The 21600-nt window shown below is 40.0% G+C and overlaps 1 protein-coding gene across 11 annotated transcripts in view; it reads left to right on the forward strand.

Moving 5' to 3' along the window:
• BICD1 (BICD cargo adaptor 1) overlaps positions 1–21600 on the forward strand; it is a 253737-nt gene that overhangs the window by 183479 nt on the left and 48658 nt on the right. For all 11 annotated transcript variants that reach the window (XM_075122705.1, XM_048829753.2, XM_075122697.1 and 8 more), the window contains 2 exons: positions 2652–3746; positions 14066–14217. In XM_075122705.1, coding sequence (XP_074978806.1) covers positions 2652–3746; positions 14066–14217 — 1247 coding nt within the window. The remainder of the gene's footprint in view (positions 1–2651; positions 3747–14065; positions 14218–21600) is intronic.

The following is a 21600-nucleotide window of genomic DNA, read 5'->3' on the forward strand; positions in this document are numbered from 1 at the left end:
GTGCGGGTGGAAGGGGCGGAGCTGGGGGCTAGCCTCCCTGACAGGGGGCTCCACTCACCACCCATGCTGATAGAAAGAAAGTCTCAGCAGGCATTGGACTAGGAACCCTGAACCAAGGGTGTGAGCCAGCTAGCAAGGCTAATTGGAAGATCTGTGTTATTGTAAACTGTTGTTTTTTTTTTTAATAAACCAGACAGTCAAAAAAGGGAGGGCTAAAGCGAAAACACTCACTGCATGAAGTCTGATTAATAGGGGAAACTGAAACAGTGGCAGAGCCCAAGACTGGACTGAAGAAGGCTCTGCTACAGCCATGGAATTAGACTAACCTCTTCAGTAGCCTTAGATTCCAGTGGGGACTAAATGCTGACAGAAATGCAGCTCTGTATGTCTGAGGAGGTGGATGTGCTATTTGAGTTGTAACACAGATTTGAGGAAAAACAGTAATACAGTTTGGCCCCAATTTTTCTGCTTAAGTGGGTTAAAGGAAGAGCCATCTTCTCTCATCCACCTGCACACACAAGAATTAAGGCCAGATTTTTAAAGAGGCTTTAAAATGGCTTCTATTTTTCCACCTACAATTTTGTGTCCGCTGCTGACTACAGGCGCAAAAATAGAGGCCAGGTTTTAAAAGCAGCCATATTAACCATCTATCATGCACTTAGCCCTTTAAATTGGGAAATGCAGAATTCCTAGCTACAGGATAATAGGAGTCTGAACTGCATTTTAGAACACTGAATGAACATTAATGGTATTAATATTCTTTTTTTTCCCCATATAAGTTTTGCAGAGACTCATTTGACTCTCCCAAATGTTGGCTGGGGAGATATCTATGGGGGGAAATGCTTTTTAAAAGGCTTTTAGAAACAGGCAGCTCTGATTTCTCTGAATTAGTAATTCTGTTTCCCATAAAACGAAGATGGAAATGGCATTTTTCTCCAAATATATAAACAGAGCTGGGAAGATGCAACAGTGGCTACTAAAGAGCACACTGAGTCATTCTCAATAAAATATAACCTGCTCAGAACCCACACTTTAATCCTGCGCTTATTGAAATTACTGTCAAAACACCCATTGAAACCATGGGGAGCAGGGGTAGACCCACAGTCTTTCACCTTTCATTGCATCACCAGTTCTGATCTGGACAAAGACACATGGGGAAACTTTTCTGGGTTTTTTTTATGTATGACAATCTGTAGCTGAACAGACCAAACTACTAACAATTAACCTGGTTCCCTTGCTTTGAGATGTTCTGTATTAAAACCACTGGGGGAATGGCCATTCTCCATGGCACCATCTCCTTTTTAACCTCGCAGATTTCTCTGTGGAAACCTAAGACAGAATTAATATAGCTCAGAGGCAATGGCAGCTCAATACCTGCTTTCCTTCTCCCAGACAGGAGAAGATGTAGTCCCAAAACTTTATAGCACACGTGCAGATTGCTGGCTTTTGATTGACACCATCTGTGTCTACCTCCAGGTTTGTAACAGAGCCAGTTTGTTAGTCCCCAGAGTGTGCTGCACGGACCACGTTTTCTCCCTTGTCTTTGAGGAGATGAGTGCCGGGTGGGGGTACATAGTGGTGGAATGGACGTCTGGGGATTGTGTGTGCTGTAATTTCTGTTTCTATTTATGTCATTGCTGCATTACTTCATTTGAGCTGGAGGAATTTATGCATCTGTTTAATGTATTTTTTAAAGATTGTCAAAGATGCCCAGGAGCACTGATAGGGTGCTTTTTATAATTGTTGGTAAAAATCCAAATAAATAAATAATGATGGTGAAAGAATGGCAGAGTTTTTCACAGAAACTCTTAAATTAATGCATACGCTTAGGGGAGAAATGTATATGTATCATTATGATGAATTATATCATGACGTAGGCTGAATAATATATGGTGGCTGTTTAAAATTCAGAGAACATATTTTGGGATAAATCTGATATTTAATGAGAAACCAGTCACTGTCAATTTAGATGGCTAAGCAGAATTGCTTGGGAAGTGGGTAGCCGTTGATGAAGTAAGCACTAATAAGAAATAATTACCACGTGTCATTACGCTACTGCAAATGGGAGTGGGAGTTGAGATTTTCAGACACTCTAGGAGATCTATATGTACACCTACAATTTAATTTTAAAATGAATGGCTGGTGTGTCTAAATTTCCTCAAGTGCTTTGAAACCTCAACTAGGTTACATAGTTGGGGGTAAAAATGCTATTGGCAATGTTTGGTGACAAGCGCACAAGCACATGAAGATTGAGAACTGGCCTATACTGGGGCTGCAGAGCACCATTTAAAGTGTGTGTGTGTGGGGGGGGGCACATAGATCCCTGCCTGACCCTTCTCTTCTCCTCTCTGGCACCCACCATCAACCTGACCCTCCCATCCACCCATCCCCTCCAAATTTGAGCAAATGGCATTGCAACCTGGGTTGCAGTGCCATTCAAGTTTGTCCCAGAAGCCCCTCCGGCATGACAGAGAGGAGGCCAGGACAAATTTGAGCGAGTGGCATTGTGACCTGGCACACAGTCACAGCACCACTCAGGTTTGGCCTAGCCAAAAAGTCAGGCCATGGCATAGGCTTCACGGCCTGTGGGTCTAGGTTTCTTAGTTTAATTCCCTTCTCAAATGTTAATATTCTTTATTATATCATTCCAGGTGGAGAGAGAAAAAGCTATTCTCCTGGCCAACCTTCAGGAGTCCCAGACGCAGCTAGAACACACAAAGGGAGCCCTGACTGAACAACACGAGCGAGTCCACAGGCTCACAGAGCACGTCAACGCCATGAGGGGACTGCAGAGCAACAAGGAGCTGAAAGTAGAGCTGGACTGTGAGAAGGGCCGAGACTCCAGCGAGGAAACACATGACTATGAAGTAGACATCAACGGCCTAGAGATCCTAGAATGTAAATACAAAGTGGCAGTGACGGAAGTGATTGACCTTAAAGCTGAGATAAAGGCCTTAAAGGAGAAATACAATAAATGTGTAGAAAACTACACTGAAGAAAAGGCAAAGTATGAGACCAGGATCCAGAGGTATGATGAGCAGGTGACGAACCTGGAAAAATCAACGAAGGAAAGTTACGAGAAAATGGTTCAAATGGAAAAAGAGTTGCAAAGGATGACGAGCGTAGCAAATGAAAACCATAATACCCTCAACACAGCCCAGGATGAGTTGGTGACATTTAGTGAGGAGCTGGCTCAGCTCTATCACCATGTATGTTTGTGTAATAATGAAACTCCCAATAGGGTCATGTTGGACTATTACAGGCAAAGTAGAGTCACCCGTAGCGGGAGCCTGAAGGGACCTGATGATCCTAGGGGGCTCCTGTCTCCACGGCTCACCAGAAGAGGAACGGCATCCCCAGTAGAAGCCAGGACCCCAACTGAGCATGTTTCGAAAGAGAGCACAGAGGCTGGCAAAGAACAAAGTCCAACCAAGACACCTACGATTTCTCCTGTCATCACGGCCCCTCCTTCCTCTCCTGTCTCTGACACCAGTGACATACGCAAAGAGCCAATGAATATCTACAACCTAAATGCCATAATACGGGACCAAATCAAGCACTTGCAGAAGGCTGTAGATCGGTCACTGCAGCTGTCACGCCAGCGTGCGGCAGCACGTGAGCTGGTGCCCATGATTGATAAGGACAAGGAGGCCTTAATGGAAGAGATACTGAAACTGAAGTCCCTGCTGAGTACAAAACGGGAGCAGATAGCAACCTTGAGGGCAGTGTTGAAAGCCAACAAACAGGTAAGTGAGTAACAATGCTGTCAGTTTGTGGTGATCAGTATTTTCATAGCTGATTTATGGGCCTTTCAACGGGTATTGTGGTAGATGTTTGAACAATCAGCTGTCCATCTTTCCAGTCAGTCACAATGAGGCTGAGGTTTTTCTTGTTTTTCTTAACTCCCTGCAATCTTTCTGCATAGTCTTTTTGCAGCACCCAACCTTGACCTAAAGGATGGGCAGAGTGAGTGACTTGCTGTAGAGTTTGAGACCTCAATGTCCTTACATGGATCAGCCTACAGGAGAAGGAGAAGGGCAGTAAGAAAGGCACAGCTAGAGCCGAGCACTAATGTGGCTCCCTAGTGGGTCTCCTGGTTTGAAAAGAAACCAGGTTTTGAGGGCCACAACCAACCCTGGGTCTTCCAAATGGTAACGTGATGTGCTGTAGCCTCAAGGCCGTACGCAACTCCAGGGTGCTCGGGAATAAAAATTTACATTGCATTTACACAGCTGACTATCTCAAAACACTTTACAAAGGTGGGTGTCTGTACCCCATTTTACAGGTGGGGATACTGAGGCACAGAAAGGCTAAGTGATTCCACCAAAGACATGAGGTGGGTCAGGATTAGAATCCAGGCCTCCTGTCTCTCATTCCCTAGCTGTACCCACTAGACTACAATGCCTTCGTGCTATCCTATCAACGGTGGGCGCTCTCCGCTAAACAAATTCAGTGACTGATTCCTTTATAGTCAACAGTAGTTAAATGGCAGCAATAATCCATGCACTCTAGGCAGGGGGAAACATTTATTTCTGCAAAGCAAAATGATCAACAAAATTGTAGACCCATCTGGTTATTGAACAATGTCTGATCATTTAATACAAATGAGTGGATCACACAGCTCTCTTGGGTACGCAAATCTCTCATCCAATTTGGATACTAGTTTGTCACTGCAGTCTCCTGGCCAGATATAATGGTCCTGGTTTTCTTTTCTATACTGGTTTTACATCAGTAAAACTCTATTGACTTAAATGCAGTTACTCCTGATATTGAACGGGTTGGAATTTTTCAAATATTCGTTTTCCAGAAACGCCATTTTATTGCCATTGAAATTTCTGTTTGTCATTTTTAAAATAAGAAATATTGAAAATTTTAAAAAAATATATATCACTTTGGGGCAAAACTGATCAAAAACATCCCACATTTTTTTATTTTTATTTTGAAAATGATAGAGATTAAAAAATTTTCAAAAATGAAATAAAGATTTTAAAATTTGTCTCAAATTTTCTTTTCATTTTTTGACAAGGTCTGTTCTTGATATTGTATAGTAAGACTAGAATAAGGCCCATTGTATGTGAAATGCAAAAAAATCCCTGCACTTGCGCACTCTCTGTCATCACCATGTTCATTTAGTTGTGTTATACCCCTATCTCCAACCCTTTGTCTGCTTTTGCATCTTTAGGCTTTAGTATCTTTTTAGGCGCCAGTCTTGCAAACAATTATGCACGTTGTTATCCGCAAAAATCTAGGGCATCCCGCCTATATCCTGCTGAGGGCTCAAGGCGTGACCTGGTTAATTTCGGTACCCCCACCCTTTCCTTACTGAGGGCTCGGGCTGTGAAGCATATACCCTTACCCATGGAGCTCAGGGTAAACCTGGTCAATTTAAGTACCCGCCCTTTCCCACAGGGTTCTGGGCTATACAAGTCTGTGTAACTTTTTCCCAGTGAAAGAGCCTTACACAGCAGTGCTCTAAACATCAATTTATTAGCAACACATACAAAATACATCTGTCAAACAAAGCTATTATGCTCACCACTCCCAATAGACAGACAAACTTCACCCGATGGCAGTCAGGATCCACTCATCTGGGGATGCCGGTGCTGCCTCTGCCCGTCACAGTTGTGCAAGGGCGTCAGTTCTAGCAGTTTGATGTTGAACTGCAGGCCAGCGATGGTTCCCAAAGAGCATTGTTTTTCATTTACGTTATATAGGTAAAACTAGCTCCCTCCTTCAAATTTACTAAACCTATTACATTATTCAACACCCCTAGGTAATAACATTTAACCAATCATGCACTGGCACCTATGTTTGCTCCTCCCTGCTCTTTACATTTTATCTTTCATGCCCAAATTGTACCTTATTTATGACCTTATTTGTTTGTGCAGATGGTCAGCATAAATTCGTTGGTCAGAGCTTATCTTATCTATTTCACCATTTGTGGGGGGTTTTCTGTATCCTCCCTAAACTTCCCAGCGCCTGGGTGTCTCTACTTTACAACCTTGGTGTTAGAACTATTGTTAGGGGCATTCCTGAGGTGGGGGTGCCTTAGCAGCAGGAGAGCATTTTTTCTTAATTTTAGTGGTGAAATCCCTGAGTTTTACCCAAGGCTAATCCAAGCTAGTTTAGTATGGGGGTGAGCTGCATCCCCCAGGCCTACATGAGGTTGGTCAAGGCTAGGTTAGTATGGGGGTAAATTAAGTCCCAGGCCTACAATGTGCTTAACTTTATGCAGGTGAATAGTTCCACTGACTTCCATAGAACTACTTGTCCTCAAGCATGTGTTTATGTGTTTGCAGGATCAGGGCCATAGATTGTAAACTCTTGAGGGCTTTTCCATCATCTGTGTTAGTTTAGAGAACAGGACAATCGGTCCCAATCCTGATTAGGGCATTAGGTCACTACCATAATATAAATGATAGGCTGAAAATGTAAAATCACCCAGAGGTCAGGAAATACAACCCTAAAGATTCCAACAGCAAAGTTAACTTGGATGTATTGTGAATTTTATTCCATATCAAGTTTTTTACATGTATATTAACATACACACTTAACTAGAGAAAGAGTACTGGTGAATCTTATGTATATGAAATGAAGGTATTGCAACTGTGCCCTGAAAAGTTATTGTGTGAAAAAGCATGGTGGGATTCTGTGTCTGTTTCTCAATGACTCCAGTTGAATGTGGTCAGTTTGCAAATAAAAAGATGTCTCTTAATTGCTAACTTTGCAAACTCATCCCAATATTTGAAAGCCAATCAGCTTTATTTCCATGTCATACTTCACCAACAATAATCTAACTATTAATCTAGGTCCTTATGAGGCCCTTATCACTATAGTATCTGAGCATGAGTAAACCCATCCTAATACAGGTATATTGTTGATTGTAGATGTGATGTAATTGAGATACACCCTTGTTCTAGGCCCTTTGACCTAGGTAAAAGGGCAGAGTGCAGGGGCTGTGAAAGCCCCAGACCCAGCCAGGGGAGGATTCCCCAGCACAGAACCTCAGAAGAGAGCCCTAAGGCTGCACTCAGAGGATCTGGGGGGGCGGTTGGGGGCTGCTGGGGCTGCAGTACTCAGAGCTAAGAAGATTCCAAGCAGCCCTGCAGCCCATGTGGCAGCCTGGGAAGGCTGTGGTAACTTAGGACCTGTCTTAAGTAAAACAGCTCAAGTTAATACGTTCCCTTTACTGCACTGGAGCTAGTGTAGCACAGAACAACCACACTGCAAGGCAACAGTGGAGTTACATGGAGTCATTTGATTAGCTGATGATGAGTTATAACTCGAGCTGTTGCATCTCCACTACATTATTAGCTCAAGCTTCAACCCACCCCACTAACGGGCCAGCTATCTCCTAGCTCGAGCTTAAAGTACCAGTTAACTCAAGCTAGAGATTTTTGTGTGTGGATGGGAATCAAGCTAGGGGTGACACTCAAGACGCACCCTCAGTCAGTCTCCTAGGGCTGTCTATGTTATGCCGGGGCCACAGAGCTGCCTCGGATTGGGAGGAGACAAAGATGGCACAAAGCACCATAGGCCCACCTCCTTCTGGGTTGCAAATACTGTGCTGTGCTTTTAGAAAGGTCAGCACATATTCTCACCCTTTATGCCCAAGAAAGCAGTCGAGACCCATCACATCCCTGGCCTCTTTGATTCTTGCTACATTGCCCTTGGTATTCTAAATAATTATTCTAAATAATGTCTAAAATCCTTTTTAGAAATGGCATCACTGTTTTTAAAAATGCCTGTTGGTGGTGGTTATTATTATTATTTTATTGTGATTAATGTTTGTTTGATTTTTCGTAAAGAAACACAATGACAAGTACAAAAGGGGTAAATGACTTATAGCTTGTTAAAGTTTCGAAATACAGTATGCTTCATGGGATCTGCAATACTAGTATGCAAGTTTACAAGTAAACAGTCACAGCAATGAATAATTTTGCCTTTTTGATAACATCTTCTGTTCAGGAACAGTTGGCATAATACTAAAAAAGAGAAGCATTAAATTAATGCCAAAAAGTTAGTGTGTTTTTATGGAAACATACCTATTTAAGAAGAGCATATTACTCTCTTCTTACCATCATTCAACTCAAGGAAAGGCTCCTTAGAAACAAAATGCAGGATTATGGTTTTGGGTATTGCTTAGTGACACAGTAAACCTAGGAAACATGGGTGCTATCTAGTGGCCACCAAGTAGCACTGTAACTTCTTTCTGAAAAAGAAAACTGCATCGTGTTGCTAAAAGAAACAGTACAATGCAGTGTTTCACTAACATTTTCTGCTAAGTTGGCATTCTAACCCGTAGCTTCTTGAAAAAAAATGTACAGTACTGCCTCTTAACTTGAATTGTGCTTATCTGACTGAAGGAAAACAATCAAGGAACCTACAGTCCTCTTTGCTCATATTACAGTAGCCCTCCAACGTGCCAAACAGGATTAGAGTCCCATTGTACTAAAAATATACTAACTTAGAGGAGGACAGTGTCTCCCTTGCAACCTAAAATATCCAGTTAAAAAAACAGAAAAAGGGTGGTGAAAATGGGATCAAGCAATTTGATCAAGGGGATGATGAGCATACCTTTTGTTCGTTCACTTTCTCCTTTTTATTTTATGCATACACTTATTCAGCGCTTCACTTGCTGTATCAACAGTAGTTTGGGCGCAAAACATAGAATCTTTAAAATCTAAAGCAATAGTAAAGTAATCATACTCACCATAAGGCTCACATCAATAATGGTTCTGATTTTTGGTTTCAGATAACATGTAGAAAATAAAATAAACCTGCCTACAATGGGGAAACTCAACAGCCTGAGAATTTCCTTTAAATTAATTAAAAATTAATACATACATAAATAAAATACCCTACTTCAGACAAATATGGTGAACGGTAGGACTCTCTATTCCCCTCTGGTCTATTCAATATCCATTTTACATATGTGCTGGCTGCAGCCATGATGCCTCTATCTTCAACAACTGGGGTGCCTCCTCAAGTCCTGAGACATTTCAGAAATTACTTGAAGACCTAAAATATCCCCTGAAGCCTGAGCCTTAAGCCAAAAGCCTGGAGTTAGGCAGGTATAGTAAAATGGAGATTTTGTACTTTGAATGCAAATGTAGATCATGATACTCAGTACTCCCCAAAGTGCTATGTACTTTCTATAACTAAAATAGCAGGTCCACTGTTTTACTTTTTTATGTGTAAAAAATGAAGTACTTACCATTTTAGTGTTTTTCATTTTTTTCAGTAACAATTATCGCTCATTTGTTTTGCTTCACACACTGTTATCATAAAGCAAGTGGCAAGACTTTAGAAAGGTGTAAAGTTGTCTTGAAACTCAAAATATCTAAACTGAAAAAGAGTAAAGAAAGCAAAGTTAGCATGTGGGCTATAGTTTTAAGCCCACAACTTTTGAGAGATTGAATTTAGAACAGAAAAAGTTTCCTGCTATAATATCGATAGACTGGGGGGGAAGAGTTGAGACAGGCAATACAAAGATATGCTGCATAATTTACATTTTTTTGCCCTGTACGGTCCTAAAACTGTTTACAAACTTAAACTGAAATACAAACTAAATGTAGGGATCGCTTCAACCAGCTATGAAACACACTCATTTTGGGGTGGAATGTCGCAGCACTGTTAGCAGCAGTGTCAAAACAGGATAGGACCTACAGAATGCCATATCCATGTATCTGTGATACAATTTGTTAGCACTGTGGCACCAAAGAAAAAGACGCTTGAGAAATCACGTCAACTGTAGCAGAGGAGTACATAGGAGGAGATTATATTTTAAGTCTGACAGTGTGTATCCAGTGCTTCTCAAAGCGGTGGTCCGCAGACTGGTGCCAGTCCGCGAGCCATCAGCTGCCGGTCTGCGCGCACATTGGGGGAAAAAATTGCCAGTCCCCCACATCAGATAGCTTGAGAAGCATTGTCCTAGAGGATGTGGAGTGGCAGTGGAAGACAGTTCAGGAATGGGAGCTAACTGCTCTCCAAAATATTCTTGTACCAGCTCACAGGAAATTAACACAGCCATTATTTACCAGATAGATGTTTCCTTGAAATCCACATTAAGGTTCTGGAGGAATGTTTATATTGTCCCTCTCAAAATGGCAATCTTCTCCCATTGTACTCAATGAGATTAAGGCCCCAGATTCCCTATGGGAAGATGGTTAGTTCCCTGTGTGGTGTGGAGGCAGAGATACTCAGTACCATTGTGAACAATGAGGGAAAGAGAGAGAGAGAGACCCTCATCAAAATGGCCACCAACTGGTGAGTGTTGTAGTTCATTTTGAAAAAGGGCTTTTCTTTGTAGAGTTCTCAGTAGTACAACACTGTATTCTTCAGCTTCTGATGGAGAGACTTTCAGTTATGAAGAACAGGAAAAATTAACATCAATCCAAAAATAAATTATTCAAATACACACTTTCTCAGAGTGTTAACTCTATGGGAAGTTAATGTGTATGGGAAGTGTGTTATTTCATTACTGAGATTGTGGGTGAGGTGAGGGTGAAGTCTAGCACCAGATACTAAATTACTTTATGTCTGTTTGATTCCTAAACAAATCAACAGCTTTACTTGTAAACTCTTAGAAGTTTCATTCTATGCTCAAACAAGAAGTGTGGTAAATTTGGGGAGGATACGCAGCGTTGTTCGTACAAAGCAAAGTTTGGATTCCTGCTTTTAAGTTCGAAAGAGAACTCAGCCTTAACTATGGAGTCACTACTAATACCTCCGTAAGGCAGCCGTGGCATCTTGAAACAGCACTGACTGTTGGGTTAAGTAATCTGCAGATGAGGACTCTTGACATGTGTCCAGTCTCCCGCATACCACTGAGCCACTACCGCCAAACAAGTAGATAGAACAGTCATTAATAGTGTAATTACAACTTGATCTCTTCAAATATGGCCTATTCACAAATGTCAGTTAATTTTAACTGCCTGAAAAGTTGAAGCAACTGCATTAGTCCTTTCTTAAAATCATTTGAGACAAAGAAAAAACTGATGCAGATACTATATTTCTTAAAGGATCAAATTTTAATTAGTCTTAATTCAAATTAATTAATGGATTCACTTGTAAATTTTTAGAAAATTCATGTTATACTCAGTAAGTGCTGTAAGTTGGGGAGGATACACTGTAGTTCATGTACAAAACAAAGATTGAATTTCTGGTTTATGTGCAAAATAGAACTCAGCTGAAGCCTCCATAGTGAACGTCTTGTCCTTTCCCTTCCCTCTCAACAACATGAATAATCCTATCACAAATAACACAGGTTTTAATAATTATTGTTAAATAGGAAGTTGTCCCCTTGTTCATTATTCTGTCACTTTTCTTTCTGAGATGGGTAAGAGCAGAGTGACTGACTATTTTATTAATGACAGTTAAATACTCTTCTATGTGTAAATTTTGACTGAATGTTTTTGCCAGTGTCTGGAAACAGATGACCTTTGCTGTAGCCTACCAAAGTGCACAGTGGTACAACACTATACCAAAGCATACCTTTGCCTCTTCATGTACGTTCATGAACAGTCATGAGAGTTGTGTTCATATGACTGTATCTCGGAGTGTTTTCTCACCGTTTCATGCGATGACCCCCAGGTTTGGTGTAGGAAAATGACCTATTTAAAATGACAGGTAGTTTCATAGTGGCTTCTTAAACCTTGGTCTGTCTTCTATGGAAACTAGTCATCAGAAGTAGGAAAAGAGTTAGACACGGTGTGCAGTAATTTGGAGACAATTTTGATATAATGTATTTTAGTACCACAATTTATAACTAAACTACTTCCCCAGAAGCAAATGAATAGAATTTTATTTTAGTGTAGGATTCTTTTGTTCCTTTTTTAAGAGACACTGAATTTGAAATCTAGTGAGTTTCAAAAAGATGGCTTAAAAGTACCTTCAGGTTTTACAGCCATTACCCTCTCCTCTGATGTTCCCATGCCAATTTTTGTGGTTTTACAATCACATTTTTCCTATTTATTCTTTCCCCTGTTGATGTGTGAAAGATCCACAAAAACAACAAGGGGAACTGACAGACTGTAGTGGAAACACAGCAATTGACTACACACTATCTGAAGTGCTCTCAGATGCACAAAGTAAAAATACTGGAAAAATTTAGAAGAAAAAATATTTCTTAATATATTTCAGTTGCAGTAATTTTAACTGAGACTTGTAACACTGCAAAAATACAAAAAGGTAATTTTCTTAATTTTAAAATTTTTTATTTCTGTAAAATAAAAAAGTAATGAATAAAACTGACAAACAACAGCAAGCAAATAACAAGACAAAGTTAACATGAAATTTAGGTAGGTCAAGCAGGAAACAAGAAAGAAAATGAGCAGGGGGGGAAAGAAAGATATAGGCAGAATATAGAGTAGGGTAATTTCATAACTTCTTCCCTAGATTTTCAGTTAAGTGAACATTATCATTTACACAACTGGTTGGTTGGTAAAATTTGCAGAAGAATGAGAAGGCATAACATTTTGTGACATGGCAGAGTATAACTGCTAATTTGTACAGTCTTGATATTTCAGGCTTATTGAATCCAATAGTTTTTAAGTTGACTATGTCCATTTAACAACATGGCTTTCCTCTTTCTAGGGAAAATAGTTTTTTTTAAACTTTTTTTAACGCATGTGTTGCATTAAAGCTCAAGTCTGACATTTTTTTACTTGAGAGAGACAAGGTGGGTGAGGTAATATCTTGTATTGGTCCAACCTCTGTTGGTGGAAGGGATAAGCTTTTGAACTTCACAGAGCTCTTCGTCAGATCTGGAGAAGGAAACTAAAATGCCAGAGGTAAAATACAAGGTGGGACAGGTGGTTAAGCATAAGAGGTTCACACATGTTGCTTGAGACCATTTAAAGTGAAGTAAGCAATTGGCATATTTGCAGTGGTGGGACAGTGGAGGGTTAATAGGCAGCAGGGTGTTACAAATTGTTGAAATGAGCCATAAAACAACTTTCTCTGTTAAGTACATAGTTTTTACTGTCCAGCAATTATGACTTTAAGGTCCAAGGCTTGTCTTTTGAAATTGTAGTGTACGTTTCCTTTGAGAACAAGGACTGAAAGGTCAGATATGGAGTCATCAGTTTGTGAAAAGTGTTTGCCCATGGGGTGATGTGGTGTTTTTGTCTTGTCTTATTTTTCTGTGTGAATTCATTTGAGAGCATAGTGATTGTCTGGTTTCACCCACTTTGTTGTTGTTGGGGCATTTGACGCACTGGATGCGGTACACCACATATTGTGATAGGTATGAGTAGGACCCATGGTCTTCAAAGGTGTGTTGTGGGGGTATTGATCATCATACCAGTGGAGATATTTCACCAGGTTTTGCATCTATTGGTCTGACAGGATCTGGTGCCACTTTGAGTTGATGTGTCCCCTGGTCTGTGGGAAGCTTGCTTGTGATGATGAACTTGGTGAGGTTGTGGAGTTGTTTTAAGGCCAGAAGAGGGGGGTTGAGAAAAAATTTCAGGATGTGGTCCCCATCAAATATGGATTATAAATGTTTGATACCTGATTCTAGTGTGGGTTTGTAGGTGTATTGAAGCAGTTTCTCCTCAGGTATTTAGGTGGCCCATTCCATGATGTGATCTACTTCTCCGGTGCAGTCTCCTTGTTTCGTGAAGGCTGTTTTAAGTGTGTATCCTAGACTTTCTCTTCAGAGCATATTCTGAGGCATCTAAGTGCCTGGCAGTAGCTAACAGATTTCATGGTGCATTTGGAGTGGTTTCTGGATCTACGAAGGTAAGTGTGGTGATCCATGGATTTAGTTGTCTGTAGAGTTCCATTGTTGAAGGTTGTGGTATCCAGGAGGTTGATGCTGGTGTGGGAATGTTCTAGAGAGAGTGTGGTGGTTGTTGAAGTTGTGCTGGAAAACTGTGAGGGAGTTTAGGTCGTCTGTCCAGAGGATGAAAATATCATCAACGTATCTCAGGTATATCACTGGTTTCATGGTGCATTAACTTGTGAACGAAGGTGGAAGCCAGAAATGAGATCATAACCTGGCCTCTTAGCTGTTAGCAAATTCCCTTCTCAGAAGCATATATCCCTCTCTCTTTTTCAGACAGCTGAAGTGGCACTGGCCAATCTGAAGAATAAATATGAGAATGAAAAATCAATGGTGACTGAAACCATGACCAAACTGCGAAATGAATTAAAGGCTTTGAAAGAAGATGCAGCAACCTTCTCATCCTTGAGAGCGATGTTTGCAACCAGGTAAGGGAAACTGCCTCATAGGCTTCTCTCCTGCTCAGTAGTTGAAAGGGCAAGCCTATGATGTGAGTGAGAGAACATTCTCCCCTACATGCATTTCTTCTCATGGTCTTGATGCGCTAATATGTGGATACAAAAACTGCTTTCCTCAGTGAGAGAGACAAGGTGGGTGAGGCAATATCTTTTACTGTTGGTGGAAGGGACAAGCTTTTGAGCTTTCTGCAATAGCAGAGCTTTGTTGGATGAAGGAGAATGAAGTTTGGAATGCAGACTCTGCAAAAGTTTCAAGCTTCCAAATGACAGGTTTCAGAGTAACAGCCGTGTTAGTCTGTATTCGCAAAAAGAAAAGGAGTACTTGTGGCACCTTAGAGACTAACCAATTTATTTGAGCATGAGCTTTCGTGAGCTACAGCTCACTTCATCGGATGCATACCGTGGAAACTGCAGCAGACTTTATATATACACAGAGAATATGAAACAATACCTCCTCCCACCCCACTGTCCTGCTGGTAATAGCTTATCTAAAGTGATCATCAGGTTGGGCCATTTCCAGCACAAATCCAGGTTTTCTCACCCTCCACCCCCCCACACAAATTCACTCTCCTGCTGGTGATAGCCCATCCAAAGTGACAACTTTTTACACAATGTGCATGATAATTAAGTTGGGCCATTTCCTGCACAAATCCAGGTTCTCTCACCCCCTCACCCCCCTCCCAAAAACCACACACACAAACTCACTATCCTGCTGGTAATAGCTCATCCAAAGTGACCATTCTCCCTACAATGTGCATGATAATTAAGGTGGGCCATTTCCAGCACAAATCCAGGTTTTCTCACATCCCCCCCCCCACCCCCATACACACACAAACTCACTCTCCTGCTGGTAATAGCTCATCCAAACTGACCACTCTCCAAGTTTTGCCTCTGAAAATAATGCTTTTAAGTGGCAATGCCAGTACAGCCTTGGGTAAAGTGTGATAAATAATTATATTAGAGCCCTCTGTATTTGGATTTATACTCTGTTTTTTGAAGTGGAAAATAAACATTAGATTTATGTGGCTTTCATTCACACTCAGAAAAGGCACACAGTGATTCTGCCATGTAAAACCCTTCACATGGCTAAACTCCATCTTTGTCCTTGCCATCTGATTTATTATTTACCATTGGGAAAAAAATCTATAATTCTCCATCAGTATGGCTCTGCTATAACCCAGCACTGATGATTATCAGGTTACTGCAATTTCTCATTGCACTGTAAATTATTATTTTCTACAGCTGGCAGTATTTCATTTATTATCTTCTCGTTCATAGGTTTAAAAATGTCACACACCTTCTGCAGTGAATATTTCAGTTCTTCCCAGCAGGAGCATAATTAATCACATATTGTCTTTTTTTTTTTTCTTTTTTTTTTTTTTCTGAAAGGAAACTTTCATTTTTAGCTGGTTTCTTAAAGGTGACCTGCAAATAATTGTTTTCGAAAGATCCAACACCTGCAGCAATCTGTGCTGAATTCCCCCAAGTAACCAAAGAAAGAGAGATATATTCAGCACTTTATGGGATTAAATCATCCTATTTTCCCCCTCTATTCTGACACCACATTTATTGCAGGCTCTTGCTTCATGTAGCACCCTATCATTTACTAATCCAGGAGTTCTCAAACTGGGGGTCAAGACCTCTCAGGGGGTCGCAAGGTTATTACATAGGGGGTCACAAAAGGTCAGTCTCCACCCCAAATCCCGCTTTGCCTCCAGCATTTATAATGGTGTTAAATGTATACAAAATAGGACTGTCGATTAATTGCAGTTAACTCTCATGATTAACTCAAAAAAATTAATCACAGTCTCAATTGCACTGTTAAACAATAGAATACCAATTGAAATTTGTTAAATATTTTGGATGTTTTTCTACATTTTCATATATATTGTAACTGAAACCAAAGTGTATATTATTTTTATTACAAATATTTGCACTGTAAAAATGATAAATAAAAGAAACAGTATTTTTCAGTTCACCTCAAACAAGTACTGTAGTGCAATCACTTTGTTGTGGAAGTGCAACTTACAAATGTAGTTTGTTTGGGGTTTTTTTTGTTACATAACTGCACTCAAAAACAAAACAAATGTAAAACTTTAGAGCCTACAAGTCCACTCAGTCCTGCTTCTTGTTCAGCCAATCGCTAAGACAAACAAGTTTGTTTACATTTACAGGAGATAATGCTGCCTGTTTCTTATTTACAATGTCACCAGAAAGTGAGAACAGGCCTTTGCATGGCACTTTTGTAGCCGGCGTTGCAAGGTATTTATGTGCCAGATATGCGAAACATTTGTATGCCCCTTCATGCTTCGGCCACCATTCCAGAGGACATGCTTCCATGCTCATGAGGCTCATTTAAAAAAAATAAATGTGTTAATTAAATTTGTGACTGAACTCCTTGGGGAAGAATTGTATGCCCCCTGCTCTGTTTTATCTGCATTCTGCCATATATTTCATGTTCATAGCAGTCTTGGATGATAACCCAACACATGTTCGTTTTAAGAACACTTTCACAGCAGATTTAACAAAGCACAAAGAAAGTACCAAGAGATTTCTAAAGATAGCTACAGCACTTGGCCCAAGGTTTAAGAATTTGAACTATCTTCCAAAATCTGAGAGGGATGAGGTATGGAGCATGATTTCAGAAATCTTAAAAGAGCAACACTCCAGTGCGGAAACTACAGAACCCGAACCACCAAAAAAGAAAATTAACCTTCTACTGGTGGCATCTGACTCGGATAATGAAAATGAACATGCATCGGTCCATACTACTTTGGATTGTTATCGAGCAGAACCTGTCATCAGCATGGACACATGTCCCCTGCAACGGTGGTTGAAGCATGAAGGAACATATGAATCTTTAGCACATCTGGCAGGTAAATATCTTGTGATGCCGGCTACAACGGTGCCATGAGAATGTCTTTCAGGTGACCTTGTAAACAAGAAGCGGGCAGCATTATCTTCTGCAAATGTAAACAAACTTATTTGTCTGAGTGATTGTCTGAACAAGATGTAGGACTGAGTGGACTTGCAGACTCTAAAATTTTACATTGTTTTAATTTTTAAAGCAGTTGTTTCGTACATAATTGTACATTTGTAAGTTCATGATAATGAGATTGCACTACAGCATTTGTATTAGGTGAATTGAAAAATACTATTTCGTTTGTTTTTTACAGTATAAATATTTGTAATAAAAATAAATATAAAGTGAGCACTGTACACTTTGTATTCTGTGTAGTAATTGAAATTGAAATATTTGAAAATGTAGAAAACATCCAAAATATTTAAATAAATAGTATTCTATTATGTTTAACAGTGCGACGAATTGCAATTTTTTTAATTGCTTGACAACCCTAATAAAAAACTGTTTTTAATTTATAAGGGGGGTCACAGTCAGAGGCTTGCTGTGTGCAAGGGGTCACCAGTACAAAAGTTTGAGAACCATTGCACTAATCTAACCATATTATATGCACAGTTCCATACAGGAACTTTTCTATAGTAATTAGGAGCCAGATCAACAGCTGGTTTGAGTGAATGTAGCTTCAATGACTTCACTCCAGAAATGCATGGTTTTGTATAGGTTTTAAAAATCTGTTTATTAATCTTTTAAAAAGCACACTTTGTGAGGTATACATAGATGTAGGCCATTCCAGTCCGCAGCAGGGACCTGAGGAGGTTGTGGCATCAGTGGCATAAAGCAGACTGTTTATCATGTGAAACATGAGCCAGTAATTTGTATGTGGCTGGACTTTGAGAAGCTTGAGAAAGGAAGTGTCAAGGTAATGTTAGGTTGTTGGAATACTGAATGCACCTCTTTGTCCCGCTTGGGATAGTGAGCATACATTTCTAAACTCTGCAGGATTTAGGGGATGATCCAAAGCGTATTGGAGACAATAGAAGTTTTTCTGCTAACTTCACTGGGCTTTATGTCAGGTCCTTAAAGAATATAGGTATTCTTGTAAGTCATCTTTTAAATACTAACTGAACATGAAAAATAAAGTGGAAACTGTCCATCAGGATATCAACAAAAATAAAAGAAAGGGCAAGTTACAGATTCTGGGACTTTCTTCCCCTTTTAGGATATGGGTGATTAAAATTGGTAAGCCCATTTACCACTAAAGAGAGTTGCCCACATAAATCTCCTGCTTATTGATAAGGGAATAAACCCCTGTACTGTGATATGAATTACACCCTTTTGCTTTAAGTTCATGCATGAACGTACTCTTCATGCTTCTCTTGTTTTTAAGAATATCCTCTTCTCCCATTTGCTCCTAACATGCTAACATAGTTTTTGTGGTGCCAATTTTAGGACCCTATACTCGTAAGGTTTTCCTTGCATAGAGCACAGTATCAAGATGCATTAAGATGTGATTTAAAAACTCCTCCATAGCTGAATGTGTGGACTATAGTTTTTTTGACATTGTCTCCACTTCACAAGTAACAATGCAGAAATATTTCAGTAGATCCAGAAATGATTAGTGGTACAACGGTTGCTACCCTATCAATCCAGCAGAAGTTACACAGAAAACACCTTTGTAAATTATTGCTCTCCTAGCAAGACAGCAGTAGCTCATGGTGCTCTGATTATACACCTTGGGCTGGATTCACAAAGAAACGTAGGCAGGGCGATGGTGAGGGTTGCACTGTCTAACTCTGAGGCGCCTAGAAAATCGCTGGGATTCACTCAATTAGGGTGAACTGCAAAGAATGGGGCAGACAAACCCCATAGCTGGTGGATATTCTGATACTTAGATTTACCAAGCCAGCATAAAACAGCTTCTTAATTACCTCGTTAGTTATTCAGAAGTCAATAACACAGTCCCCTTAAAGTACCCAGCCTCAGGCCTCCATCCCGGTACCCATGTCAAATATGATAAAAATCATATTTCATCATATAAAGAAAAGATTCTACCAGTCCCTGAGAATTGGACACATTACCTCCCACGTTATTGAATATTCTAGATCTTACACAAATAGACACATACAGCCTATTCTAATTAACTAAACTAAAATTTATTAAAAAACAAAAGAGAGAAAGTATGGTTAAAAGATCAATATACATATAGACATAAGTTCAATTATTGAGGTTCGGATACATAGCAGAGATGACAGGCTTCAGAGTAGCAGCCGTGTTACTCTGTATTCGCAAAAAGAAAAGGAGTACTTGGGGCACCTTAGAGACTAACAAATTTATGTGAGCATAAGCTTTTGTGACCTACAGCTCACTTCATTGGATGCATTCAGTGGAAAAAAAAAATGAATGCATCCGATGAAGTGAGCTGTAGCTCACAAAAGCTTATGCTCAAATAAATTTGTTAGTCTCTAAGGTGCCCTAAGTACTCCTTTTCTTGTAGCAGAGATGGTGAGCTTAGTGGTTGCAAAGCTTTCCTTTAGAATTTAGTTCATAGGTTATAGTCCAATGTCCAATATCCTATTCAGGGGAGACCAGTCAGCACTGGGATCCCAGCCTTGTGTCTTAAGCTTCCCCTGCATTGAAGCGTCAAGCAGATCTGAGATTAACAGGATCAGGACAGAAGGATCTTTTATACAATTTCATGTCGTCTTTGACAAGTTGGAATCCCTCAGAGAGCAAAAGGTAATTAGGATGCATCCGATGAAGTGAGCTGTAGCTCACGAAAGCTTATGCTCAAATAAATTGGTTAGTCTCTAAGCTGCCACAAGTACTCCTTTTCTTTTTAGGATGACTTTGAAGGAGGTCCTCCACCAGTACTTATTTCAGAGTAACAGCCGTGTTAGTCTGTATTTGCAAAAAGAAAAGGAGTACTTGTGGCACCTTAGAGACTAACCAATTTATTTGAGCATGAGCTTTCGTGAGCTACAGCTCACTTCATCAGATGCATACCGTGGAAACTGCAGCAGACTTTATATATACACAGAGAATATGAAACAATACCTTGTTTTTGTTTAATTGTTTCATATTCTCTGTGTATATATAAAGTCTGTTGCAGTTTCCACGGTATGCATCTGATGAAGTGAGCTGTAGCTCACGAAAGCTCATGCTCAAATAAATTGGTTAGTCTCTAAGGTGCCACAAGTACTCCTTTTCTTTTCACCAGTACTTAGCAATACGAGTTAACATAAGGCAATTTGCTTGTTCCTCCACCATTCACAGATGATTTGCTATACATTTCAAAGAGAGATGTATACAGAGAGATCCTGTGTTTACAATTAATTTAAATGCTAGGATGTTTAACCCTTTCTGGCCATGCATCACACCATGGAAGGGCATTGTTGTGGCCACTGTAATCAAGGGATTGTTTATCAAAATCAAATGCCTTTTACTGGCATATAGTTTTCCTATATGAGCCTAATTGTATAGAGTAAAAACAATAAAATACGGATGACACTATTGCAGCCTGATCTATTTGGAATTAGGCTCCATATGTCTGTTAGAGTTAACTAGAGCCATGAGTAACATCACATAGAGACGTGCATCAGTGTTTAAAAATTTCACTGTATGAATTATAGAAGGCAGTGTTGGTTAAAGGTAGTAGCACTGTAGTATTCAAAAAGGTTGTGTAGTATTTTGTGGGTACAGAAAGTCATAAAAAGTCAGTGTGTTTTTAAAATTTCACTGCAGATCATATGTATCAGTACATTTTTTTGGTTCTGCTCTGCTGAAAATGTCCCCTCTCCTCTCCCTCCCCCAAAATCTAAGGAATTTTATATTTAAGTCGCTTTTTCCAAATGCTCAAATGATGCAGCAAGTCATTGTCCCCTGTTTTGAAGCACTGTTTGTCTAAATAAAAATTGCTACTCCAAACAATGTACTGTGGGCATCAATTCAAGAAAAAAAATCTGTCTGGAAAAAATGGAAGAATGTGAGATTTTTCTAATCGCGACTCTGTTGTAGCATAACCTTAAGCGTGAAAATTCAGTTGTGTAGTCTGCTGTTCAAGAAAAGTAGAGTGGTCCCTATGGCAACCCTGCATCACATGATTCCTGTTTCTGAGTCCATACTGCAGGAATGGCAGTTCTTGAAAGAAGAGAATATTTATATTATAAATATGGATATTAAAATGATTTCTTCCGTTTTATAGTATTTGCAAGGAGAGTGTTTTTTTCCTCTATGAAGTACACTTCCCTGTTTTGTAGGGAAACTTTTGTTTGTTCTGGTGCTCCGCTGTACATAATCAGATATACCATCTTTGTGGTGATGCAGCATTTTAAATTCATGTCTTCAAGGGGGAAACAGCAGTCCTGTTCCTCACATGGATGCTAAAGGGGCAGATCCCCCATCTGCCCCCTCTCCCCTGCCAGGAGCACATGCTCCCCACAACTCTAGATCTCCTCCCACCCACCCACAGGGGAAGATTTGATAAAAATCCATTT

The sequence above is a fragment of the Caretta caretta genome, chromosome 1 (assembly GCF_965140235.1).
Source record: "Caretta caretta isolate rCarCar2 chromosome 1, rCarCar1.hap1, whole genome shotgun sequence".
Lineage (NCBI taxonomy): Eukaryota > Metazoa > Chordata > Testudines > Cheloniidae > Caretta > Caretta caretta.